Source organism: Arabidopsis lyrata (assembly GCF_000004255.2).
Source record: "Arabidopsis lyrata subsp. lyrata unplaced genomic scaffold ARALYscaffold_3, whole genome shotgun sequence".
NCBI classification, from domain to species: domain Eukaryota; kingdom Viridiplantae; phylum Streptophyta; class Magnoliopsida; order Brassicales; family Brassicaceae; genus Arabidopsis; species Arabidopsis lyrata.
The window spans coordinates 13,442,236-13,469,032 of record NW_003302553.1 but is presented as its reverse complement, the minus strand read 5'-3'; the positions used below and the strand labels follow the sequence as shown (position 1 = coordinate 13,469,032).

The 26,797-nt window shown below is 33.5% G+C and overlaps 3 protein-coding genes and 1 long non-coding RNA gene across 6 annotated transcripts; 2 read left to right on the top strand and 2 right to left on the bottom strand.

Annotated features, from left to right (window-relative positions):
• Positions 1 to 587: 587 nt before the first annotated feature.
• LOC110230095 (ABC transporter F family member 4-like) lies at positions 588 to 2,376 on the bottom strand. The gene is made up of 3 exons (XM_021032084.1): positions 2,226 to 2,376; positions 1,214 to 1,942; positions 588 to 1,015 (listed from the first exon to the last, which is right to left on the bottom strand). Exons 1-3 carry the CDS (start codon positions 2,374 to 2,376, stop codon positions 588 to 590), a joined length of 1,308 nt encoding a protein of 435 aa, XP_020887743.1.
• A 4,804-nt stretch (positions 2,377 to 7,180) lies between these two features.
• On the bottom strand, positions 7,181 to 9,085 carry LOC9319716 (GDSL esterase/lipase At2g04570). The gene is made up of 3 exons (XM_002883603.2): positions 8,568 to 9,085; positions 7,697 to 8,186; positions 7,181 to 7,601 (listed from the first exon to the last, which is right to left on the bottom strand). The coding sequence occupies exons 1-3, from the start codon at positions 9,015 to 9,017 to the stop codon at positions 7,408 to 7,410; spliced, it is 1,134 nt and encodes a 377-aa protein (XP_002883649.2). The 5' UTR covers positions 9,018 to 9,085; the 3' UTR covers positions 7,181 to 7,407.
• Positions 9,086 to 11,776: 2,691 nt separating this feature from the next.
• LOC110229702 lies at positions 11,777 to 13,773 on the top strand. 2 transcript variants are annotated; one of them, XR_002333085.1, is made up of 2 exons: positions 11,777 to 13,153; positions 13,487 to 13,773. It is a non-coding gene; the product is annotated as an uncharacterized LOC110229702 (long non-coding RNA). The 2 variants fall into 2 exon arrangements; XR_002333086.1 differs by having other exon boundaries at positions 13,482 to 13,773.
• A 9,940-nt stretch (positions 13,774 to 23,713) lies between these two features.
• LOC9319715 (probable lipid-A-disaccharide synthase, mitochondrial) lies at positions 23,714 to 26,712 on the top strand. Of its 2 annotated transcripts, none has more exons than XM_021032440.1 (8): positions 23,714 to 24,400; positions 24,522 to 24,621; positions 24,709 to 24,814; positions 25,179 to 25,405; positions 25,502 to 25,571; positions 25,708 to 25,919; positions 25,995 to 26,221; positions 26,330 to 26,712. In XM_021032440.1, the coding sequence occupies exons 1-8, from the start codon at positions 24,174 to 24,176 to the stop codon at positions 26,511 to 26,513; spliced, it is 1,353 nt and encodes a 450-aa protein (XP_020888099.1). In that variant the 5' UTR covers positions 23,714 to 24,173; the 3' UTR covers positions 26,514 to 26,712. The 2 variants fall into 2 exon arrangements, with proteins under 2 accessions (XP_020888099.1, XP_020888098.1); XM_021032439.1 differs by having other exon boundaries at positions 25,681 to 25,919.
• The last annotated feature ends 85 nt before the right edge of the window (positions 26,713 to 26,797 follow it).

Genomic DNA, 26,797 nt, shown 5'->3' with positions numbered 1-26,797 from the left:
TACTCCCCCATAACACCAGAACTCCCCCAGAATTATATCCGTACACCTCTTCTCCCCCTGCTTGAGAGCCTAAGGTTAAAAACCAACTTTTTATAGTCTGTTGGACATAGGATGACTGAGAATAAGGCGGTGAATTACTTCATTCAGCTTAGAAATCGCATGAGCTGTGTCCATAAGAGCTACAAACATCCCCTCTGAATCATCCATACCAGAATGTGGTATATGAATGCTTCCAATGTCCACAACATCAGACCCTTGAAACTCTGGATTAAATTGAGAAGAGAATTCTGAGGCTTTTTGAGGAGCAGATCCTGAAGTGTTTGGCTGAGAATTAACTTTTGCTTTACCCTTCATTCGTTCAGTGTAAGCTTGACCAGTTTTGACATCTTTCTTGTAAAACTTTGGATTCACAAACTTCTCTCCAGAATGAATTGGCACTTCTCTTTGACTTATAAGCATGCCATAGATGATTCGAGGAAACACCAACCACCTCTCATCTTTATTTTGCACAATGGACATTACTAGATCAAAGATTTTTTTCCAACATCGAACCTGATTCCATTGAAGATATTGTAAATTAGCTGAGCTCATTCTACTGATACATAATCCGGATTTGATGAAGGAATCCAATTCTGAGCAGTGATTCGTAGAAGAGCTCCAATTCGAGGAGAAAGGTTCTTGAAAACTAAATCATCCCAGCCAGTCTTCTCATCTTCACTTAGCAGTTCTGCAAGTTGTTCTTTTCCAACAGAATCAACATCACTATCTGCCTTTAGTTCCTCTTTGGTTAAATCTTTAAAACCAAGAAACTTATTGATTTTCTTTGGTGAAAACTCATAGTCATGCCCTCTGACAAACACACTGACCTTCTCAGCATTTTCTTCAGACTTTTCACAAGGAAGATTTGCATAAAATTCAGACACTACTTCCCGTACATAACTTCCAAGATTTGTTACTGTAGATTCCAATCTCGCATTCTTGATCAAGGTTAAGTAGCCCCAAGAATCATCTTTTTCTAAATCAATCAGGCGTTCCTCAATCAAGTTTCTACTTTTAAACAAATCATACCTTGCTTTAGCTTGAGGTGATGAAAATAGCTTTGATCGAATGCTTTTCTTGGAAGGACTTTTGCCTGAGCCAGAAGCCTTGATAGATTTGTTCTTCTTTGAACTTGGTTCAGTCTTCTTCTGTTTCTTCTTTGGAGGAGCTAGACCTAGCTGTTTAAAGACTCCTTTCTTACGAACTTCCTTCTCCTTCTGATTTTTCTGAAATTGTTCCTCAACAGTCATCTTAGTAGGCTCAATTTCAACATCCGAGACGTGGATTGGTTCATCTCCAACCCTTTCCTCTGTAACTCCAACATTTCTGTCATCTACTGCTTCTTCAATCTGTTCTGCATGTGACCCGATAACAGTCTGTTCAGCTTGTTCTGAGAAAGTTGAATCTTGCTTTTGATTTTGCTCAGATTGATCACGAATTTCATCATTCTGAGATGAAATCAAACTTGATTCTTCAATTTGATTTTCCAAATTCTCAATTCCTTCCGTTGGCCCAGCTTCTGTTGATTCATCGTTTGTGGGTACCGTTTCTGTGGGCACAACTTCCTCCTTAAGTTTGTCTTCTTCGATTTGTTCAGAAAGAACTTCAGTTTCTCCATCAGACTTCTTTGATTCACGTTCAGGTTTCCGAATTTCCTCTGACTCGCTGCTCTTATGTTCTTCAATAGCCGTTGCAAATGAGTCATCTTCATCGACAGAAGGAATAAGAGAAAGAGGCATTGTAATAGATCTCGCTGGTTCTTCGATGGGTTCGTCAATCAGTTGAGGGTTTTCTGCACCACCATCAGACCGAGTTTCTCTAACATGTCTCCTTCCTCCGATTGGTCCTCTGTTTGTTTTTTCTGTCCTTCCATAGCTTAGAATCTGATCTAGTTGTTTTGTTCCTGCAAACATGTGAATCTTCCGATGTTGTTGATTAAGTTCTGTTTGTAGTCCTGCGGATATATATCTTCCTTTCAGCGATCAGTTCTTTCTCCAAATTATCAGTTTTAGCAGACAAGCTTAGTTTTTCTTTCATCAAACTCAAGCTTTCTTTGCTAATCTTCTTTTCATCTTCTAGTTGATTCTGTAATAGTTTAACAAGTGATTCGAGACGTATCTTTTCTTTCAGCAAGTCTTGATTTTCTGTTCCAAGTTTAATTAAAGTTTCTCTCACTTCTTTGTAACTTTTAATAAAATCCACTTGTTGTTCTCCATCTGATTCAGAGTCAGTTTCTTCTTCACCTTCAACAAACTCAGTGATGCCTATCAACGCTACATAATTTAAGATTTCTTCTTCTTCACTCTCTTCCTCAGATTCTTCTTCAATACCAACCATTGATTTCTCTTTTCGACTACTGATACAGTCATCTTGAGCATGTCCCATTCCTTTGCATGTTGTGCATTTAGTTTCTCGTTTCTGGACTTGGACATTCACGAATAAAGTGTCCATACCCCTTACATTCATGACATTGCATGTCAGCTTTCTTTGATGGTTTGGTGTCGTCAGAATTCTTTTTGAATGATCCAAACTTCTTTTGTCCTTGTCCTTGTTCTGCCCTTCTTAAAACACGATCAAATCTTCGAACCAACAAGCTCAATGGATCTTCTTCTTCTGATTGAGATTTGTTTTCGCAAGAGGTTAATGCTAGACCTTTAGGTTTCTTAGTTCCTCCTAATTCTAACTCATGTGCTTGAAGCATTCCCACCACTTCTCCAAAACTGAGCGTATCCGTGCTATTTGATACTGTTAAAGCAGTCTTGTAGGCCAAAAACTTTGATGGTAGACACCTCAGGAATTTCTTAACCAATTCCTTGTCTTTGTACTTCTTTCCAAGAGTTGATGCTTCTTGAGCTAGTGAGCTTAGTTTGGAGCTGAAATCCGAAATTGATTCATTCTCTTCCATCTTCAGATTTTCAAACCTAGAGGCCAGCATATCTTTCCTTGATGTCTGAACTTTAGCTGTTCCTTCATAGTGAATCTGTAAGATGTCCCAAGCTTCCTTAGCCGTTTCACTCCCCTGAATTAAGTCAAATTGTTTCCTTCCAACACTGCAGTGAATAGCTGTGAGAGCTCTAGCATTGAATTTAGACTTTTTCTTCTCATCTTCAGTCCAGTCTGACTCGGGTTTGGCTGTGAAACTTCCATCTTCATTCTTAATTTGTGGTTCTTTCCATTCTTCCAAGACAGCTTTCCAAGCTAACACATCTATCCCTCTTATCACAAATTTGATTCTTGACTTCCAAAAACCATAGTTACCATCGTCTAGAACAACCTTCGTGTTTTTAACCAGTTCTTGATAGCTCTCCATCTTTTCCACAAGATCTCACCTGTATGTAATCTTCACAAGCGACTGCTCTGATACCAATTGTTAATGCAAGAGCCACTAAGTTTTGAATTAGTTCACGATGTAACTCAGGATTCCTCAAAAACTCTTTCGATTAATAGAAAATATGTTTACAAGGTTTCTCCTTTAACACTATTTTCTATTCTCACTAAGTCTTCTTCCTTAATCACAGACCGATTAAGAACAATAACTCTCCCTAAAACCCTTAGCTCTCTTTAAGCCTCTAGTTCTCTATTTCTCTCAAACTAAGACTTAATAGCTAGGAATTCTCTCTCGTGATTGTGCTCAGCTTTCTGCAAGCCTTAGCACTCCTATTTATACTAAATAGGTTGAGACCATACAACAGGTCGATTTCCAATTCTAAAACTAATTGGAATGGACAATTTATTTTTTCTTTATGGAATAGGAAATTGTCATTTGTCTTCATGTTTTCCTTTTCTTCTTGCAAAAGGAAACTCTTCAGTCTTCTAGAATCTTCTTCAAGCTTCTAGCCTTCACTTCAAACCGCCATAACAAGATTCTGCATATTTCCTTAATCTTGTTCAAGTTGCTCTGTTCTTTTGAGTTACTTCTTGAAGTATCTTGATTTAGTTCAGGAACTCCTTTAGATGCTGCATCTTCATAGCTTTCTGCATGTGAAATGGTTTTATTTTGTTTTGGTATTTTTTCTCATATCATAACCATATACACCTCTCAATATAGTTTTTGGCGACTATGGATTCCCGAATTTGTTTTTTGGCAAAAATACGGAACATAGCGGTGATAGAGCTAAGAACAAATAGATGTAGAACGTAAATCTATCACTGCACAAACTTTTGATTGAAATCCTTCTTTTTAAAAATGTCATTATTTAGTGCTTATAATAATTGATTGATCAGATGTTGAATTAGTAACATCGATAATGTCAGAGATCCGTATGGGCCTATGGCTACATACGAAACATGGCACCATTTTATGACAGTATGGCACCATTTTCTTCTACGTTGTCAGTTGTTAACAAATAATTTCCAGATAATTTATTATATTAATTATAAGATTGGGATCGTATGTCTCCTTTCTCAGGTTCACATTTATTCAACTACTAACATAAATGTGCTTCAAAATTTTGGGACCGATTGACTTTTGGGGTTTGATCTGATAAGTATATTACTTTGTTCATAGTTTCATAGGCCTTTATTGCCTTTTTTTTTTGTTGTTAAAATGTTTCATGGTTTCATGTAAATTTATTACAAATATTTTTTGACAATTCAGTTCCAACTGTTTGTTGATAAGAATGGATAATGAAATTCAACCATACTAAGATTAATATATTTTTGACCGTAAACCAAATTGATTTTTTTTTGTTTTAATAACGGAGACCGTCGAAGAAGTGCCTTGATGCGCCGCAGCCATTTGGTCTCGGTACACTCTGAAAAAAAATATAACCAAATCTCTTCAGAAGGATTTTCAAGCTAAAAACCAATTTTAATTGATAGTTTTTATAGTTAATAAAAAAAAGGGAGATTGACAAAAAACTCTAAAATGTAAAAGTGAAGAACTTGAACTTAAACTTAACAGAAGTTGGATTGAAAATTTACATTTGCTACCCAGAAGAATTGGTACCCATGACCAAAAGTGAAGTAATTAATCATAAATAAGCGTTGAAAATTTTAATTAAAAACAAATAAATAAGCTGTGATAAAGTTTTATAGAAAAAAAAACATCAAATGACTAAAACAAAACAAAAATAGTAAAAGGATTACTTCATTAGGTTAGTTGAATTGATGTAACTTGTTACAAACAACAAATTTGAATGTAAACTCGGATGCATTGTTTACTCAAAAATTACAAAAATACATTCAAATGATTTTTAAAACAACATAAAGATTAATTGATCAAGTTAATTCAATCGATCTAAATTGTTTTTTTAAATAATGAAATATGAATGCAAAAACTATATTGATTTTTGAATAAAAAATTACTATGGGATACAAGCATGGCTACAAATTAATAATCTTTTCAATCATATACCGCCTGATATACTAATCAAAGAAAATTTTGTGTGTACACGATGGAATCACGAGGTCAGTTTTGGTGGAACAAATTGCAAATATCTATAGGCTCACTTTTATGGTATTTAGACCCATGGTTTATGTAGGAAAAGAAGTTAATGCTTTTTTACCAAAATAATTTTTTTGAAATCATGGGCTTCTAATATTCCAAAAAAGCGGACTTTCTAGTATTTACTATAAGTTCCAGCAAAACCAATCCTGCCGATTTCACCGTGTACACATAAAAATTTATTCTCAATTAGTGCAAAAAGAAAAAAATGATTGGAATATTATTAATCTTTAACTAAATTTACTTTGCTTATTGAAACTAAAACTTCAGAGCGCTCTCTCTTAAAAACCAAAAGATGTATGGTTGCTTCCTCTGTTCCTCCTTATTTATAGATGCGGTTTGAGAAAAGTATAAGAATGTTATATTACCATTGAATACCTCTAGATTTGATTCTATATACATTAGAATTTATTTTTAATGAAAACTTACACGCGTCAAACACCAACATCATTTAATATTTTTCAAACTATACTATAATAGAAAAACTGGTCAAAATTACTATGTAACTTTCTTTGAAAAGTATCAATTCTTTAACTTCTTAAAATGAAATTTCTAAAATATCAAATCTTCTAGATAAAGCACCATAAAAACTTTGAACTTTTTTTAATATACTCATAATAGCTAATAAAAATATCTTTGTACTTGTCATGGCAATTGATATACTCCAACGATTTACTCGCCAAGCTTCTATTTTGTAGTATAACCGAGATCAATAGTGTCTGTGAGATCTCCAAGTGATACAACGATAACCGTGGAAGGAGACCTGTAAAGTAACCAAAAACTAGACATCAAATTACGAGATATGACCCAGACAAAGAAATAGAAGTGGAAGAGGATGTGGTTATGGCTTTGGAAGACGATTACCTATAGAAAAGTTGGACGAACCCTAGTTTGCAGAGATTTTAGATCGTCACAACAATATATCTTGCCAAAAAATACATATTGGAAGTGGAAGAGGGGACATCAACGTTGTTATTAACCTCCCTAAAGTGATGTTTAAAAAACGGCAAAAATTTTAATCACAAACTATTAAGAGAGAGTTAACCAACTTCTATATATATGATTAGTGATTTATTTGTATACTAGTGTTTGACCCGTGCTCTGCACGGGCGAAAATAGCATTAGTTTCTCTATTGAAGATATATTGCAAGGTAAAAGAGAACTAATTTCATAGTCGGGATGAGAAACCTAGTTATTGTGTAAATTAGAAGGAAACAAAATCTTTGAAATTTCAAAAAAAATTTTATTTCGAGAAAAGTTGCAGGAAAACAAAATTAAAAAAAAAAAAGATGTGGAAGTTTTTTTTTTTTTTTGTAGGAGAAGCAAGAGATCGTGGGTGGTGGTGGGGGGGTGATGGAGAAAAGTCAATTTTGATTTTAATCGTAAATTAGTGTAAAAAAAGAAAAAAGTGAAAGTACATAATTTAAGACTTAAGACACGTGGTTGAAGGATAATGGTGCAGTTATTAGAGAAGTGACTTGTGATTTATTAAATAAGGATTTAAATCCGTTACAAATTTATTAGAAATATCATTTATTTATGTGTGCATATTTTTGTATTGTAAATAAATAAATTTATACACACTTCACACTTGTATATTGTAAACATAATTGTGCTGGCATTTTTAGTATACAAAAATTTTAGTGCAAAGTCATAAATGCTATTATTTTGAAATAATAACACACCGCCCCAAAATTGTCATAATGGAATGAAACATAGATATATTGAGAATAGCTAAAGAGAATAAAATTACATAGGCACACCATAATCTAGAAAAGAAACATAGGTTTCGCTAACTAACACAAAAGCAAAATCTACTTAAATATAAATACATACAGAGTGCATATCAAAAATATGAGAAGCAATCCCTAATAATAATATTACTCTTATATCTAGTTTCCACACACAAACATAAAAACCATTTAGAGGAAGTGAGGGAATGTGCTGTTCATGAGAGCATTGGCCATGATGTGATTAGTCTTCTGTGTTGGGTGAAATGAGTCCCAAAACACATACTTGTCTGCGTTGGTACATGTGAATGGGTTATTCCTTTGGCAACCATATCCCATCTCGAACATCCCTGTCGCGCAACATGCCGCTCCCACCACCTCGAACCCTTCATTTTTTCACCATTCAAACATTAATACATGTAGTTATGTTTAGAGAAATAATAAAGTTATTTATGATGGGATTGTTAATTAGCTAGCTTACCAAAAGAGGAAGGGTTCTTGATGATCCGCATAAATGGTTCATAAGGATTTGAGAAAACGAGGTTGGAACCAGGAAGCTCTTTGCTCAGCTTCTCAACCATCTTCTCAAGCTTGCTGTTGAACTGGACCGCTATGTCGTTGTACCGTCCAACACACTCGCCTCCTGTGCCAATGTTGGTGGCTCTCTCTAAAGGCATGCATCCCATTGGAGGCAATCCACCTAGTGAGATCTTCCTTGCACCAAGTCCATGCAACTTCTTCACAAAGTCTTTCGCGATTCCGGCTAGAAAATCTTGGTAAAGACTGACGGAATATTGCGAAGAACGGCCTGGAAAGGCAAAGTAATTCTCGAGGAAATCGTTGGTGCCTATGCTTATGAGGTAGAGAGAGTTGTCTATAGTCTCTGTGGCTCTTTCTTTACCTTGGTATGCTTTAAGTTTTGTTTGGTATTCTTTGTAGTATTCGAGTTGTTTCCAAAGAGGTAGTACCGACTGCAATCACAATCAGTGGTCTGTAATTACTACAGTAGGATAATATCCCAAAACAACCTTTGCCTTGAAATATTATCGCGATTTAAAAAAAAAAATATTTATCAAAGTTTACAAACGAAATTTCATGAAAATATAGTTTTTTCGTATGTATTAAATTAAAATTTCGTTAAATAAATACATAAGTGTAAACAAAGACTTCTTACGAATAAAATACAAAGATTTGTTACATTCTATAACCAAAACAACTATGATAATTTTTTTCATAAATATTATACTATATTTTATATCTCATCAATCATAAATGTTTTATAAAGACGTGTAGTTATGTATCATATCAAATAGTATATATGTAATAAATACAAGTGTAAGAAAAGTCCGTACCAGAACATCAGAAGTGGCGTTGTCATAGCCAGTGGCAGCCGAAGCAAAGGTGACACCTGTTGCAAAATCTGAAATGTTATAAGAAGGATCCAAGTATGCCGGAATAATTGGTTTAAGCCCTAAGGCTTCGGACATAAAATCCGTCGCAATCTTTCCGTTACAAAACCGTCCGGTCGGCTTTCCACCAACAAAGTCCCGTCCATAGGGCTCAAAGTTGCTTCTCGCAACAGTTGGGATATAATTGTTGTTCCCAGCATCAACAGTAGAGTCGCCAAACACGATGATCGCCGGTATTTTACCGGCAAATGTTACGGCTGGCAACATAGCTATTAGGAAAAGAATTGTGAAGAGACTTTTGAGTTGTCCCATAGTGTTTATTTTGTGGTTATGATTGTGATAGTGTGATTCCATGAGCTGTAAAATAATAGGCCTCTCTTTATAAGAAAACATGAGTGTTTGAAATGTGGTTTCATTAAATAAGGAGAGGTTTGTTGTGTGTTTCAATTAATGCTGAAAAATTCTGGTGAGACATTATTATTTTCAGCACGATTTGTTGTTTGGTCGTTTGCCGCTCCATCAATACTGCTATCTTTTACCGTTGGATTATTGACTTTGCTATGTGTGTACTCTCTAAATTTTTGTAGTTATATGATTAGGGATATCACCAAAAGGTAAATATTTATATATTAATTCTTCAGTTAGGTTTTAGTTTATGGAAGGAATTATCTGTCGAGAGACTAAATGATATGTGTAGTTGAGCGGGGTCTACATATCTTATCCCATCAATTCAAGTTGGTTCAATCTCGTTGAAAATACTTTCGAAATGATGTTTTTGGTGTACGTTAAACGAAATTGTTCTCCAATTTATCTCTTTCTCGCTCGGAAAACAAACAGGTGGTCCAACCAATTGGGAGAGAATCAATAGATTCCTTTTCGGGAGCGATTCATCCTTCCCGAACGCAGCATACAACTCTCCGTTGTACTGCGCTCTCCAAGGGAACGTCCACCACCGGACACCTCAATCACAAGAAGCATAACGAACGACATAATGAGCACCTCCACAAGCCGGTTATCGAAAGTCCGTGGGAGTTCCTATCGTAATGCATGACTACTTAACAGGGGGATTCACCGCAAATACTAGTTTGGCTCATTATTGCCGAGATAATGGCCTACTTCTTACCTTCGACGTTCACTCGGGCAACCGACCGTCTTCGACCGCTCCATCCCGCTCTTAAGGCTTACGTTTTTTCTTTTTCTTATCAATGAATAGATCTCTTTACTTGTATGACTTAGATGTCTCGTATTTCTCGTTGAACCTGCTCGGAATAACCCCCCTTTTGCTGGATTATTACCAATATAATCATAAAAAGCTAATTACCCGCAGGAGTCCCACTGCCGTTAGCACCTTTTTTAGTACTCCTTGAGCTAATTTCTTATTGTTTTCGCGCACCTCAGATTCATACGAGAACCACGATAATTCAATGAAACCTTCAAAGTCCAAAGTCCAAAGTTCAACGAAATTGTCTCAAAACAATAGCCATATGCTAATGCTGTTATCCATCCACTATAGTTTTTGACTCTCCTTTTCTCCAGATTTATGCATCGCCCAATAATCCCCATCACGAAGATCCTTTTAAATTAAAAAGAAAAAAATTGGTGACAACATAAATGTATCCATTTACAATTCCTTCGTCGATTGGTTGATAAAGGGTTAATTAATGCTTCTACACCAAGATGGTTGGGGTTTGAGTCCCAGATACTGCGATTTATTAATAAATTTGCAGATTAATGGAGGCAAGTGTGTATGAGATCTCCAGCGATGAACAATTATAGACGCCGTTCGCCAGGATTCTACGCAGAGAGAGAAGTGTCGTCAGGTCGTGGATCATTGGAAGGTGTTCGTCAAGAGCATGAAGAAGGAAGTGTCGTTTGTCGTGGATCTAATAAGGGTCGGAAGGAATTGTCCGTTGTAGAATCGTCTATGTAACAGTTCTCATAATTTGCAATAAATTATAAATCCAGACGTTATTAAAAAAAAAGAGTAACCGACTAAAGATTCTACTACATGAATCAAAACGAAACCGGTATCAGTAAACCAGCTTTTCACCTAATCGAATCGGTTTAATCATTTGTAGATAACCGAATAAAATGAAAAACATGTACTAATAATGTATGTACTAAAATTTAACCAAAACTAGAAAACCCCGGCCATACATTTTCAAAACTGGATAAACCAAAATAACTGAAACGGTGAGTGTGATTGGTTTGTTACCTGACCGAACAAGAAAACGGCGAAAGCAAAGAGAGTCTAAAAGAGGCTGGGGATGAAGAAAGCAACCCTCCACGCCGTGAACTTGGTGGCTCCCATCTTCCGAATCAACGAGAACACGATGGGTATGATCAGCTGCTTTGCACCTCCTCCGAGGTTACCCCACCCTGCCTCGATTCCGTTAGCCTACCCAACAATGGGCACAGAGAACATAGAGCTCATCCTAATGATACGTTAAAGGCTGGGTTTGGTTCGCGGTTCACTCGTTGCAACATCAATGATTTTCTCGTATCTTTTTCCGTTAGAACGTTCTAGCTCCTTTTGTTAATTTCATCTTTTGTGGCATTCTCTAGTACTGTTGTTTGCTATATAGCTTTTAGTTTTATATTTCTCTTTGTTTTATTTCCGTTTTTGTAAAAAATCTTAAATCTAGTATAACTTTTTGCATTTTACCAAAAAAGAAGAAGAGTGTAATTCAATTTTAAGATCGAGCTATCCATTCAATAAATATTAGTTTGGGTGAATTTCTTTTTTTTTTTTGTTTTGTTTATCTATTTTAAACAATCTAAATATTGATTTCAAACTCTCTTTTTTTTTTTAATCATCTATTACCTTCTCTAAATGATCATAATGACATTTTAAAGGTTGGGCTCGAATCACGGTTCACTCGTGGCAACATCGACGGTTTTCTCGTGTCTTCTTTCGTTACAAACGTTATACCTTCTTTGGTTAATTTCATCTTTTAAGGCCTTCTCCAATACTGTTGTTTGCTGCATAGCTTTTAGTTTTACGTTTCTCTTTGTTTTATTTCCGTGTTTGTAAGAAATCTAAAATCTAGTATAAATTTTTACATTTTACTAAAACAAAAAAAAGTTAAGAGTGTAATTCAATTTTAAGATCGAGCTACCATTCAATAAATATTAGTTTGGGTGAACTTTTTTTTTTGTTTTGTTTATCTATTTTAAACAATCTAAATATTGATTTCAAACTCTCTTTTTTGTCATCTATTACCTTCTCTAACTCGATCATAATGACATTTTAAAGGTTGGACTCGAATCACGGTTCACTCATGGCAACATCGACGGTTTCAGATCGCAGTTCACTCGTGGCAACATCGACGGTTTCCTCGTGTCTTCTTCCATCAGAACGTTCTAGCTCCTTTGGTTAATTTAATCTTTTGTGGTTTTCTCCAGTACAGTCGTTTGCTGCATAGCTTTTAGTTTTATGTTTTTCTTTGTTTTCTTTCCGTGTTTGTAAAGAATCTAAAATCTAGTATAAATTTTTACATTTTACCAAAACAAAATAAAAGTTAAGAGTCTAATTCATTTTGAGATCGAGAGATTTATTCAATTAATGTCAGTTTGGGTGAACTCTTTTGTTTTGTTTATCTATTTTAAACAGTCCAAACATTGATTTCAAACTCTCTTTTTGTAATCTTTTACCTTTTCTAACTCGATCCTAATGATATGTTAAAGGCTAGGTTCGGATCGCAGTTCACTTGTGGCAACATCGACGGTTTTCTTGTGTCTTCTTCCGTCAGAACGTTCTAGCTCCTTTGGTTAATTTCATCTTTTGCGGCCTTCTCCAATATTGTTGTTTGCTGCTTAGTTTTTAGTTTTATGTTTATCTTTGTTTAATTTCGTTTTTGCAAAAAATCTAAAATCTAGTATAAATTTTTACATTTTACCATAACCAAAAAAATTCTAAGAGTGTAATTCAATTTTAAGATCGAGATATCCATTCATTCAATATCAGTTTAGGTGAAATATTTTGTTTTGTTTCTCTATTTTAAAAGTCCAAAAAAATATTTTAAACTCTCTTTTTGTCATCTTTTACCTTCTCTAACTCGATCCTAATGATATTTAAAGGCTAGGTTCAGATCGCGGTTCACTTGTGGTAACATAACCGGTTTTCTCGTGTCTTCTTCTGTTAGAGCTTTCTAGCTCCTTTCATTAATTTCATCTTTTATGGTCTTCCACAGTACTATTATTTGCTTTTGGTTTTATCTTTTTATTTTTTCATTTTTCCATTTTTGTATAAAATCTTAAAGCTAGTATAAATTTTTAGATTTTACCAAAACAAAAAAGTTAAAAGTGTAATTCAATTTTAAGATCGAGAGATCATTTCAATAAATGTCAGTTTGGGTGAACTTTTCTTTCTTGTTTATCTATTTTAAACAGTACAAACATTGATGTCAAACTCTCTTTTTATCATCTTTTACCTTCTCTAACTCGATCCTAATGATATGTTAAAGGCTGGGTTTGGATCGCGGTTCACTCGTGGCAATATCGACGGTTTTCTCGTGTCGTCTTCAATCGTAACGTTCTAACTCCTTTCATTAATTTCATCTTTTGTGGCCTTCTGAAGTACTGTTGTTTGTTGCCTAGTTTTTTTTTAGTTTTATGTTTTTCTTTGTTTTATTTCGTTTTTGTAAAAAATCTATGATATAATTTTTTACATTTTACCAAAATAAAAAAAACGTTAAGATTGTAATTCAATTTTAAGATCGAGATATCCATTCAATTATCAGTTTGGGTGAAATGTTTTGTTTTGTTTCTCTATTTTAAACAGTCCAAAAAAAGATTTCAAACTCTCTTTTTGTCATCTTTTACCTTCTCTTACTAGATCTTAATGATATTTTAAAGGCTAGGTTCGGATCGCGGTTCACTCGTGGTAACATCAACAGCTTTCTCGTGTCTTCTTCCATCAGAGCTTTCTAGCTCCTTTCGTTCATCTTTTATGGTCTTGCACAGTACTGTTGTTTGCTGCATAGTTTTTGGTTTTATGTTTCTCTTTGTTTTATTTCCGTTTTTGTATAAAATCTAAAATCTAGTATAAATTTTTACATTTTACCAAAACAAAAAAGTTAAGAGTGTAATTCAATTTTAAGATCGAGAGATCCATTCAATTAATGTCAGTTTGGGTGAACTTTTCTTTTTTGTTTATCTATTTTAAACAGTCCAAACATTGATGTCAAAATCTCCTTTTGTCATATTTTCCCTTCTCTAACTCGATCCTAATGATATGTTAAAGGCTTGGTTTGGATCGTGGTTCACTTGTGGCAACATCGACGGTTTTTTTCGTGTCTTCTTCTATCATAACGTTCTAGCTCCTTTCGTTAATTTCATTTTTTGTGGCCTTCTACAGTACTGTTGTTTGCTGTCTAGTTTTTTTTTTTTAGTTTTATGTTTTATTTGTTTTTTTCCTTTTTTGTAAAAAATTTATGATATAATTTTTATATTTTACCAAAATAAAAAAAAAAATTTAAGATTGTAATTCAATTTTAAGATCAATATATCCATTCAATTATCAGTTTGGGTGAAATGTTTTGTTTTGTTCCTCTATTTTAAACAGTCCAAAAAATGATTTCAAACTCTCTTTTTGTCATCTTTTACTTTCTCTAACTAGATCCTAATGATATTTTAAAGGCTAGGTTCGGATCGCGGTTCACTCGTAGTAACATCAACAGTTTTCTTGTGTCTTCTTCCATTAAAGCTTTCTAGCTCCTTTCGTTAATTCTTTCTTTTATGGTCTTCCACAAGTACTGTTGTTTGATGCATAATTTTTGGTTTTATGTTTCTCTTTGTTTTATTTCCGTTTTTGTTTAAAATCTAAAATCTTCTATAAATTTTTACATTTATGCATAATTTTTGGTTTTATGTTTCTCTTTGTTTTATTTCCATTTTTATATAAAATCTAAAATCTTGTATAAATTTTTACATTTTACCAAAACAAAAACGTTAAGAGTGTAATTTAATTTTAAGATCGAGAGATCCATTCAACTAATGTCAGTTTGGGTGAACTTTTCTTTTTTTGTTTATCTATTTTTAACAGTCCAAACATTGATGTTAAACTCTCTTTTTGTCATCTTTTCCCTTCTCTAACTCGATCCTAATGATATGTTAAAGGCTGGGTTTGGATCTCGGTTCACTAGTGGCAACATTGACGGTTTTCTCGTGTCTTCTTCTATCATAACGTTTTATCTCTTTTCGTTAATTTCATCTTTTATGGTCTTCCACAGTACTGTTGTTTGGTGCTTAGTTTTTAGTTTTATGTTTCTCTTTGTTTTATTTTGTTTTCGTAAAAAATCTAAAATCTAGTATAAATTTTTACATTTTACCATAACAAAAAAAAAGCTAAGAGTGTAATTCAATTTTAAGATCGAGATATCTATTCAATTAATATCAGTTTGGGTGAAATGTTTTGTTTTGTTTCTCTATTTTAAACAGTCCAAAAAAAGATTTCAAACTCTCTTTTTGACATCTTTTACCATCTCTAACTCGATCCAAATGACATTTTAAAGGCTAGGTTTGGATCGCGGTTCACTCGTGGTAACATCAACGGTTTTCTCGTGTCTTCTTCAATCAAACTTTTTAGCTCCTTTCCTTAATTTCATCTTTTATGGCCTTCTACGGTACTGTTGTTTGTTGAATAGTTTTTGGTTTTATGTTTCTCTTTATTTTATTTCCGTTTTTGTACAAAATCAAAAATCTATGAAGATTTTTTACATTTTACCAAAGCAAAAAAGTTAAGAGTGTAATTAAATTTTAAGATCGAGAGATCCATTCAATTAATGTCAATTTGGGTGAACTTTTCTTTTTTGTTTATCTATTTTAAACAGTCCAAACATTGATGTCAAACTCTCTTTTTGTCATCTTTTACTTTCTCTAACTCGATCCTAATGATATCACTACTAGAAAACATGGCATATTCCAACAAATGTTTCTAACAATCGAATTTTGTTGGAAATTTCCAATGAATATCCCATAAAATTACGTTTAGTATTATATTTGTTATAAATCTATTGTAAATTTCCAACAAATTTAAGTTGTGGCAAGTACATCACATAATTTATAGAAAAATTGTGGAAATTTTCCAACAAATACTATATTGTTGGAAATTCAGTGCAAATTTGCAACAAATTATAATTGTGACAATTACATTGCATACTTTGTAGGAAAGTCGTTGAAAATCTCCAAGAAATATTATATCGTTGGAAATTCATTACAAATTTTAGTTGTAGTAATTACGTTGTATAATTTGTATGAATATTATTGGAATTTTCCAACAAATATTATATATTGTTGGATAGAAGCAATAACTTTTAAGTTGTTGGAAAATTCTAACAAAATATTTGTTTTCTAGTAGTGTATCTTGACACTCCAAGGCGAGGAATCCATCAAGTGTGCCTAATGCAGTGGCGATGACATAGTGTCCACCAAGAGGAATGAACTCAAGTTCAGAATTAGAAGGATTATAGAGGTTTCCCTAAAAAAAAAACAAAAAGTTAAAAATTAGTGGGATTCTGAGATCAAGTATTAATCCACAAAAACAAAGATGGGAAATCAAATGCTTTAGAAAATATATGAAAGTAAACTAAGAAGCAGAATTAAAATACAATTCCTGACCTGAGTGGTGTAATAAGAAGGATACACTTCGAATTGAATACTGAGTGGTCCTCCCTCCCTGAGCTGATACTCCAACTCTTGATGAAACATTGATACACCATCCTCACCACCATAGTCCGCTACGTAATCATAGATAGAATGAACGTCACAAATGCTTGGGATAATTCTCTCACATCCCTGTATCAAGGGAAAACAACATTAATTAAAGGTTAATTTAACAAAGAGAGAAGAAAATGAAGGAGAGAGAACATTTTACCTCAGTCGTTGTGCTCTCATCCAGGAAAACCTGCTCCTCAGTGATAGGACAATCTTCTTCGTATACTGTTCCACTCTCTCTAAAATGATGGGCAAGAGCATAAACATTTAAAATTCCAACTTCATTATCTATAAAAGGACCAACTACACCGTGTTCATCGTAATAATGCCTCAGCGTGGAATTCATTAACTCCTGGATAGACAAGACTTTAGCAATATTGATAGAAGCCTGGGTTCCCAACCATTTCTTCATCTTTCGAACCAATTGTATATGCTAAAGGCTGGGTTCACTCGTGGTAATATCGACGGTTTTCTCGCGTCTTCTTCTATCATAACGTTCTAGCTCCTTTCGCTAATTTCATTTTTTGTGGCCTTCTGCAGTACTGTTGTTTGCCGTTTAGTTTTTTTTTTTTTTTTATATTTTTCTTTGTTTTATTTCCGGTTTTGTAAAAAATCTATGATATAATTTTTTAAATTTACCAAAATAAAAGAAAAGTTAAGATTGTAATTCAATTTTAAGATCGAGATATCCATTCAAGTAATATCAGTTTGGGTGAAATGTTTTGTTTTGTTTCTCTATTTTAAACAGTCCAAAAAAAGATTTCAAACTCTGTTTTTGTCATCTTTTACCTTCTCTAACTCGATCTTAATGATATTTTAAAGGCTAGGTTCGGATCGCGGTTCACTCGTGGCAACATAAACGGTTTTCTCTTCTCTTCTTCTGTCATAACGTTCTAGCTATTTTCGTTAATTTCATATTTTGTGGTCTTCTGCAGTGCTGCATAGTTTTTAGATTTATCTTTCTATTTTTTATTTTCGTGTTTGTAAAAAGTCAAAAATCTATTATAAATTTTTATATTTTACCAAAACAAAAAAAAGTTAAGAGTGTAATTCAATTATAAGATCGAGAGATTCATTCAATTAATATCAGTTTGGGTGAAATGTTTTATCTTGTTTCTCTATTTAAACAGTCCAAAAATTGATTTCAAACTCTCTTCTTGTCATCTTTTACTTTATCTAACTCGTTCCTAATGATATTTTAAAGGTTAGATTCAGATCGCGGTTCACTCGTGGTAACATCAACGGTTTTCTCGTGTTTTCTTCTGTCAAAGCTTTCTAGCTCCTTTCGTTAATTTCATCTTTTATGGCCTTCTACAGTACTGTTGTTTGCTGCATAGTTTTTGGTCTTACGTTTCTCTTTGTTTTATTTCCGTTTTTTTATAAAATCATAAATCTAGTATAAATTTTTACATTTTACTAAAACAAAAAAGTTAAGAGTGTAATTCAATTTTAAGATTGAGAGATCCATTCAATTAATGTTAGTTTGGGTGAACTTTTCTTTTTGTTTATCTATTTTTAACAGTCCAAACATTGATGTCAAACTTTATTTTTGTCATCTGTTACCTTCTCTAACTCAACCCTAATGATATGTTAAAGGCTACGACAGGATAGCAGTTTACTCGTGGCAACATCGACGGTTTTCTCGTGTCTTCTTCCGTAAGAACGTTCTAGCTCCTTTCGTTAATTTCATCTTTTGTGGCCTTCTGCAGTACTGTTGTTTGCTGCCTAGTTTTTTTTTAGTTTTATGTTTTTCTTTGTTTTATTTCCGTTTTTGTAAAAAATCTATCATATATTTTTTTATATTTTACCAAAAAAAAAAGAATATGATTGTAATTCAATTTTAAGATCGAGATATCCATTCAATTAATTTCAGTTTGGGTGAAATATTTTGTTTTGTTTCTCTATTTTAAACAGTCGAAAAAAAGATTTCAAACTCTCTTTTTGTCATCGTTTACCTTCTCTAACTCGATCTTAATGATATTTTAAAGGCTAGGTTTGGATCGCGGTTCACTCGTGAAAACATCAACGGTTTTCTTTTCTCTTCTTTTGTCATAACGTTCTAGCTATTTTCGTTAATTTCATATTTTGTGGCCTTCTGCACGGCTGCATAGTTTTTAGATTTATGTTTCTCTTTTTTTTTTCCGTGTTTGTAAAAAGTCAAAAATCGATTATAAATTTTTACATTTTACCAAAACAATAAAAAAGTTAACAGTGTAATCAATTTTAAGATCGAGAGATTCATTCAATTAATATCAGTTTGGGTGAAATGTTTTATTTTGTTTCTCTATTTAAACAGTCCAAAAATTGATTTCAAACTCTCTTTTGTCATCTTTTACCTTCTCTAACTGGATCCTAATGATATTTGAAAGGGTAGGTTCGGATCGCGGTTCACTCGTGGCAACATCAACGGTTTTCTAGTGTTTTCTTCCGGCAAAGCTTTCTAGCTCCTTTCGTTAATTTCATCTTTTACAGCCTTCTACAGTACTGTTGTTTGCTGCATAGGTTTTCGTTTTATGTTTCTCTTTATTTTATTTCTGTTTTTGTATAAAATATTAAATCTAGTATAAATATTTATATTTTACCAAAACAAAAAAGTTAAAAGTGTTATTCAATTTTAAGATCGAGAGATCAATTCAATTAATGTTAGTTTGGGTGAACTTTTCTTTTTTGTTTATCGATTTTAAACAGTCCAAACATTGATTTCAAACTCTCTTTTTGTCATCTTTTACCTTCTCTAACTCAATCCTAATGATATGTTAAAAGCTACGATAGGATAGCAATTTACTCGTGGCAACATCGACGGTTTTCTCGTGTCTTCTTCCGCCAGAACGTTCTTGCTCCTTTGGTTAATTTTATCTTTCATGGTCTTCTCGAATATTGGTTTTTGCTGCTTAGTTTTTTTTTAGTTTTATATTTCTCTTCGTTTTGTTTTCGTGTTTGTAAAAAATCAAAAATCTTGTATAAATTTTTATATTTTACCAAAAACAAAAAAAAAGTTAAGAGTGTAATTCAATTTTAAGATCGAGAGATCCATTCGATTAATATCAGTTTAGCTGAACTTTTTTTGTTTTGTTTATCTATTTTAAACATTCCAAAAATTGATTTCAAACTCTTTTTTTTTTTGTCATCTTTTATCTTCTCTAGCTCGATCTTAATGATATGTTAAGGGTTGGGTTATGATCGCGGTTCACTCGTGGCAACATCAAAGGTTTTCTCGTGTCATCTTCCATCAGGAATTTCGAGCAATTTTCGTTAATTTTATCTTTTCTGGCCTTTTGCAGTACTGTTGTTTGCTTCCTGGTTTTTTTTTATAATGTTTTTGTATGTTTTATTTCCGGTTTTGTAAAACATCTATGATATAATTTTTCTACATTTTACCAAAATAAAAAAAAGTTAAGATTGTAATTCAATTTTAAGATCGAGATATTCATTCAGGTAATATCAGTTTCGTGAAATGTTTTGCTCTGTTTCTTTATTTTAAACAGTCCAATAAAAGATTTCAAACTCTCTTTTTGTCATCTATTACCTTCTCTAACTCGATCTTAATGATATTTTAAAGGCTAACTTCGGATCGCGGTTCACTCGTGAAAACATCAACGGTTTTTGCTTCTCTTCTTCTGTCATAACGTTCTAGCTATTTTCGTTCATTTCATATTTTGTGGCCTTTTGCAGGGCTGCATAGTTTTTAGATTTATGTTTCTCTTTTTTAGTTCCGCGTTTGTAAAAAGTCAAAAATCTATTATAAATTTTTACATTTTACCAAAACAAAAAAAAGTTAACAGTGTAATTCAATTTTAAGATCGAGAGACTCATTCAATTAATATTAGTTTGGGTGAAATGTTTTATTTTGTTTCTCTATTTAAACAGTCCAATAATTGATTTCAAACTCTCTTTTTGTCATCTTTTACCTTCTCTAACTCGATTCTAATGATATTTGAAAGGGTAAGTTCGGATCGCGGTTAACTCGTGGCAACATCAACGGTTTTCTAGTGTTTTCTTCCGTCAGAGCTTTCTAGCTCATTTCGTTAATTTCATCCTTTACGGCCTTCTACAGTACTATTGTTTGCTGCATGGTTTTGCTTTTGTGTTTCTCTTTATTTTATTTCCGTTTTTTGTATAAAATCTTAAATCTAGTATAAATTTTTATATTTTACCAAAACAAAAAAGTTAAGAGTGTAATTCAATTTTAAGATCGAGAAATCAATTCAATTAATTTCAGTTTGGGTGAACTTTTATTTTTTGTTTATCGATTTTTAAACAGTCCAAACATTGATTTCAAACTCTTTTTTGTCATCTTTTACCTTCTGTAACTCAATCCTAATGATATGTTAAAGGCTACGATAGGATAGCAGTTTACTCGTGGCAACATCGACGATTTTCTCGTGTCATCTTCCCTCAGAACGTTCTAGCTCCTTTGGTTAATTTTATCTTTTGTGGTCTTCTCGAGTACTGTTGTTTGCTGCCTAGTTTTTTTTAGTTTTATGTTTCTCTTCGTTTACTTTTGTGTCTGTAAAAAATCTAAAATCTAGTATAAATTCTTTATGTTTTACCAAAACAAAAAAAAAGTGAAGAGTGTAATTCAATTTTAAGATCGAGAGATCCATTCAATTAATATCAGTTTAGTTGAACTTTTTTTGTTTTGTTTATCTATTTTAAACATTCCAAAAAATGATTTCAAACTCTCTTTTTGTCATCTTTCACCTTCTCTAACTCGATCTTAATGATATGTTAAGGGCTGGGTTCTGATCGCAGTTCACTCGTGGCAACGTCGACGGTTTTCTCGTGTCTTCTTCCATCAGGAATTTCGAGCTCCTTTCGTTAATTTTATCTTTTGTGGCCTTCTACAGTACTGTTGTTTGCTGCATAGTTTTTAGTTTTATTTTTCTCTTTGTTTTATTTCCATTTTTGTAAAAAATATGAAATCTAGTATAAATTTTTACATTTTACCAAAACAAAATATTTAAGAGTGTAATTCAAGTTTAAGATCGAAAGATCCATTCAATTAATGTCAGTTTGGGTGAAATTTTTTGTTTCGTTTATCTATTTTAACAGTCCAAAAATTGATTTCGAACTCTCTTTTTGTCATCTTTTACCTTCTCTAACTCGATGCTAATGATATGTTAAAAGGTAGGTTCAGGTCGCAGTTCACTTGTGGCAACATCGACGGTTTTCTCGTGTCTTCTTTCGTCAGAACATGCTAGCTCCTGTCGTTAATTTCATCTTTTGTGGCCTTCTGCAGTACTGTTGTTTCTGCAGTTTTTAGTTTTATGTTTTTCTTTGTTTTATTTTTATGTTTATCTATTTTAATCAGTCCAAAAATTGATTTCAAACTCTCTTTTTGTCATCTTTAACCTTCTCTAACTCGATCCTAATTATATGTTAAAGGCTGGGTTCGAATCGCGGTTCACTCGTGGCAACATCGACGGTTTTCTCGTGGCTTTTTCTGTCAGAACTCAGAACGTTCCAGCTCCTTTTGTTAATTTCTTCTTTTGTGGCCTCTCCTGTAGTACTATTGTTTACTACATAATTTTTATTTTTATGTTTTTCTTTGTTTAATTTCTGTTTTTGTAAAAAATCTCTTATATAAGTTTTTACATTATACCAAAACGAAAAAAGGTTAAGAGTGTAAATCAATTTTAAGATCGAGAGATCCATTCAATTAAAATCAATCTGAGTGAACTTTTTTGTTTTGTTTATCTATTTTAAACAGTTCAAAATTTGATTTGAAACTCTCTTTTTTGATGTTAAAGGCTGGGTTTGGATCTCGGTTCACTCGTGGCAACATCTACAGTTTCTCGTATCTTCTTCCGTTAGGTTGTTCTAGCTCCTTTCATTAATTTCATCTTTTGTTGCCTTCTGGAGTGCTGCATAGTATTTTTGTTTTTATGTTTCTCTTTGTTTTATTTCCCTGTGTTTAAAAAATCTAAAATCTAGCATAAATTTTTACATTTTACCAAAACAAAATAAAAAGTTAAGAAAGTAATTCAATTTTAAGATCGAGAGATCCATTCAATTAATATTAGTTTTGTGGCCTTCTGCGGTACTGTTGTTTGCTGCATAGTTTTTAGTTTTATATTTCTCTTTGTTTTATTTATGTGTTTGTAAAAAATCTATAATCTAGCAAAATTTACCTTCCTAAACTCGTCTCTAAACTCAAGTTAGTTAGAAGAGAGAAAGATATTGACACTTTCTTAAATATCTACTTTTATTTGTTCTTATACTTAGGTCACAAATTTTCAATCCCTAAAACCCAATAAATAGTAGTATATATATATGACCAGTAATCAATTTTAGAAAAATATAATCAAAATTTTCAATCAAAGAATGTAAATATAAATGTCCAAGCACGATCAGGCTTCAGGGTAGCTTCTGGGAGTGCTCTACGAGAAGGCGTATGTGTTACATCTTGAGATATTTTTTTAGGGCAAAACGGTCACCGCCATTTCTTGTATGAAAGGCTGGACTGTCACAATCAAACTCTCCGCCTGCCTGATCATCTCTATCAACCGTCTCGTCAAAAAAGAAATAAAATGTGTGCTTTTAAATTTTGATATGAGTAACAATTGCATAGTTTTATCAAATTCCATTACCATATTTAACATTGTTAAATGCAAAGAACTTGGAGTGATATTATATAGTTCCCCTTTTGTATATTTTAATGATCATGAAATATAAATTTCAAAGCTATTATTTCTTTTTATCATCTTTAAATGATAAGTAAAGTACATGAACATAGTTTTAGCCCGAAGGCAAAACAATAAATACAACAAATAAACTAGGGCAAAAAAACCAAAAACACTTGATTACGAAGCTAGGACAGGCCCTGAACATAGCAGAGTGAAACATTTGCTCAAGCTCCCAAATTTTTCTGAGATTCTTCGGCAAATCTTATTTACAAAACGGCCCTTATTTTATTTCTTTTTACGATAGTTGGCCCTAATTTTTTAAACCTTTTAAAATAACTTAAAAATTTTTTTTTGGGCATTTGACCTCCCAAAATCTCAGGGCCGACCCTGATGAAGCCACTTCATCAAGCCCAGCCCACCCATAAGGCATCTAAAGCATTTGCTTTGGGCCACAAAATATAACAAAAACGTTAGGGTAGCATATCTGAGAAGTTTCCTTTAGTCTGTTGGTTATTTATCTCATTGTTGTGTCACCTGTGGGTGGGTTCGAGTCTTAACTTCTACACTTTTTGTTTCTATTTTTTTTTCCCTTTGTTTTAGTCGGTTCTCTTTTTTTTTTTTTGATTACGACGTGTTTTTTTCTTTCTATTATGTAAAGTGGGAGAAAATTGTTATTTATTTATTATAATTTGGCTACAAAGTCTTATATAATATTTTTAATTTCTTCAAACAAAACTGAACTTTTATATATATTTTAGTATTTAAATGACAAATTATTAACATTAATTTTATATATAAAAATATATTATTTAAGTATGCTTTAGGCCACCAAAACTCAAGGACCGCCCTGCACTTCATCCCTCTAAATGCTAATTATGATTGGAACCGCCCCAATCTTGGCTAGCTTCCTTACAATTAAATTAGCCGATGAAGAAATCAGAAAGGATTTCACAAATCTCAAAAAGGTTCCAAATCTTGCAAATAAGTAAATAACTCTTCGTACGGATATCACTATACTGTCTACTTAAAATCAGTTAAAATGAAAATGATCATCACTATCATTAATGGGCCTTAATAACATGCAAATATGAAGTCGGCTTTAAAGGCCCATTAAAGTCCTCCCGAGAAACCTTGCTTACATTTTTCATCGCAGTTCATTGTTCAACAACAACAACAGGGTTTTTGATTCTCTGTCTTCTCCAAAGAGATGTTTCAGATTCCAAAGACCAAACTTTGTTTCCCACTCTCAACATTCACCAAAAGATACTCATCATTTCAAGCTACTAAATCGGTGATCGACAAGGCTGCAATCGATGGGGAGCTGAGAGTCTTCATTGTCTCCGGCGAAGTTTCCGGCGATAACATTGGCTCTCGTCTTATGTCCTCGCTTAAAAAGCTCTCTCCTTTACCCCTTCGTTTCAATGGAGTTGGAGGGTAAGCACTTGGGTTTTCCCCAATTAGGAAGATTCTTATGAAAAGTTTTGATTCTCTATTGAAAATTCCATAAATTTGGAACATTTGTTTCTAACAATTTGATGTTTAATACGGTGGTAAGATCCTTGATGTGCAAGCAAGGGTTGACTTCTTTGTTTCCAATGGAGGATTTGGCTGTAATGGGTTTGTGGGAGCTTTTGCCACATTTGTATAAATTCCGTGTGAGTAATTTACTTAACCTTTTGAATGGTTTGATATAAAGCTACTCTAGATCATTTTGATTGACAAGTCTAGTTTTGAGATTTCAGGTGAAGTTGAAGGAGACTATTGATGCTGCGGTTAAGTTTAAGCCACACATTGTTGTGACTGTTGATTCAAAGGGCTTCTCTTTTCGTCTACTTAAGGAGTTACGAGGTAAACAACACAAAACTTGTAAGAGAGAGTCATTGAGCTTTAGTGAATATAATACTTGCTAAACAATGTTTCTTAGCGACTAAGACATACTATATTCAAACCTTCATTGCGGTTTTCGAAAAGCACAGTTTTGCTGAATTGTACCAAAGATATATGTATGAAAACTTCTTCTCCAGTAGGAACTTGTTTATGCTTAATCTGACTTTAATGTCTAGGATGATGTCCTTGAAGTTTTTTTTCGGAAGTAGAAATTGAAGAAGTAGAGAAATGGGAACCTTATAAATGGCTTTTCGGAGCCAAAAGTTCCTGAATGAAGTCACATATATCATGTAGGACAATGGAGGAATGCTTTTTGGCTTTGCAGCTAGATACAATCAGCAGCGGTTGGAAAATTGTCCTGTGCATTTTCACTATGTCGCACCGTCGTTCTGGGCTTGGAAAGGAGGAGAGTCAAGACTTGGAGGTCTGTCTGAATTCGTTGATCATCTGTTCTGCATTCTTCCGAATGAGGAAAGGGTTTGTAGGGAACATGGGGTTGAAGCAACCTTTGTTGGACATCCGGCTCTTGAGGATGCTTCTGAGTTCAACCTTGTATGCGTTTTCTTCTTCTTCTTCTTCTTGAATTACCTCAGTTTCTATGATACTCTCTCGGATTCCTTAGTGAAATGGTGCTCTTTATTGCCACAGGTGAGGACGTGCAAGCCTCAGGAACTGAAACTTGAAGGCTTGAGTTTTAGCGAACACTCAATACCTTCTGGTAATGTGAAGTTTATCTAAATGATTAACCTTATTTACAGATTGAATAGCTACTTTTGTTGATTTCTCATTGTTCTTTTTCTGCATTGCATAAATTTTCATGAAACAAGACTCCACTATCATTTCGGTGCTACCAGGGAGCAGATTACAAGAAGCTGAAAGAATGCTACCCATATTTTGTAAAGCAATGAAGCTACTCAAAGACCCGTTTCCAAAACTAGTAACGCTCATCCATGTTGCATCCAATAGTCAAGTTGATCATTACATTGGAGAATCCCTTGGTGGGTGGCCAGTTCCAGCAATTTTAGTCCCTGGTGGATCCACTCAGCTTAAATATGATGCCTTTGGCGTAAGTCTCCAAAACCTCGTTCTCAGTGTCTCTTCTGTTTTGGTCCTCTCATTGTGCGGTGTTCTGTAATAACAGGTGAGTCAGGCTGCATTATGCACTTCAGGAACAGTTGCTGTTGAGTTGCAGCTTGCTCGTCTACCTTCTCTTGTTGCTTACCGAGCACATTTTCTAACAGAGCTATTAATCCGTTACAAAGCCAAGATACCTTATATTTCTCTTCCAAACATTCTCCTAGACTCCCCAATCATTCCTGAAGCTTTGTTTCAAGCTTGCAACCCTTCGAATCTCGCCTCGATACTAGAGTATATCTTTTTCTTTATACCCACTTTTACTTTATATTATGTTATCCGGCAATTGAGAATGGGCATGATGATGATGATGATGATGTGAGATATTGTTTGAAATTGTAGGAGACTACTCTTGGATGAAAAGATGAGAGAAAGACAAGTTGTTGGTGCTGAGAAGTTGATACAGCTCTTGCATCCGTCAGAAAGCAGAATGGGCAGCTCAATTCATTGCACTGGTTTGGAATCTCATCGATATACACCAAGCATTTTAGCAGCTTCGACTATTCTTAGTTATGTCAAGCACTAAAAACTCTCGTGAATCATATTCATTGCACTGGCTTGTAACACTTTAGTTTTTTTGGTCACACATTGTCATCACTCATAAGGACCCCCTTGTTTGATACTAGAGTACACTGAGATTATTTTCTCAGCTCTGTTATTCTTGCTATAGGTTGGAACTTTTATCATAAGAGTTCTAACATATGATAAATTACAGTTAAAGGCGATTATGATCCGTGTCGATTAGATTGTCTCAGCTTATTTGGTTTGAAGTCTAAGACAAACAGACAACAAGGGCTTTGGAAAGCATAA

Excerpts from the sequence above, each read along its gene's own strand:
- LOC110230095 (XM_021032084.1), bottom strand. The coding sequence starts at position 2,376 with ATGGTTGGTATTGAAGAAGAATCTGAGGAAGAGAGTGAAGAAGAAGAA. Across the intron at positions 1,943-2,225 it reads ACAAGTGGATTTTATTAAAA|GAACAAAACAACTAGATCAG; the intron begins GTTACAAAGAAG and ends ACATGTTTGCAG. Across the intron at positions 1,016-1,213 it reads AGGAGTCTTTAAACAGCTAG|AAAAAGATGATTCTTGGGGC; the intron begins GTCTAGCTCCTC and ends TGATTGATTTAG.
- LOC9319716 (XM_002883603.2), bottom strand. The coding sequence starts at position 9,017 with ATGTTTTCTTATAAAGAGAGGCCTATTATTTTACAGCTCATGGAATCA. Across the intron at positions 8,187-8,567 it reads ACGCCACTTCTGATGTTCTG|TCGGTACTACCTCTTTGGAA; the intron begins GTACGGACTTTT and ends TTGTGATTGCAG. Across the intron at positions 7,602-7,696 it reads CAAGAACCCTTCCTCTTTTG|GGTTCGAGGTGGTGGGAGCG; the intron begins GTAAGCTAGCTA and ends GAAAAAATGAAG.
- LOC9319715 (XM_021032439.1), top strand. The coding sequence starts at position 24,174 with ATGTTTCAGATTCCAAAGACCAAACTTTGTTTCCCACTCTCAACATTC. Across the intron at positions 25,406-25,501 it reads ATGCTTCTGAGTTCAACCTT|GTGAGGACGTGCAAGCCTCA; the intron begins GTATGCGTTTTC and ends TTATTGCCACAG. Across the intron at positions 25,572-25,680 it reads CGAACACTCAATACCTTCTG|ACTCCACTATCATTTCGGTG; the intron begins GTAATGTGAAGT and ends TCATGAAACAAG.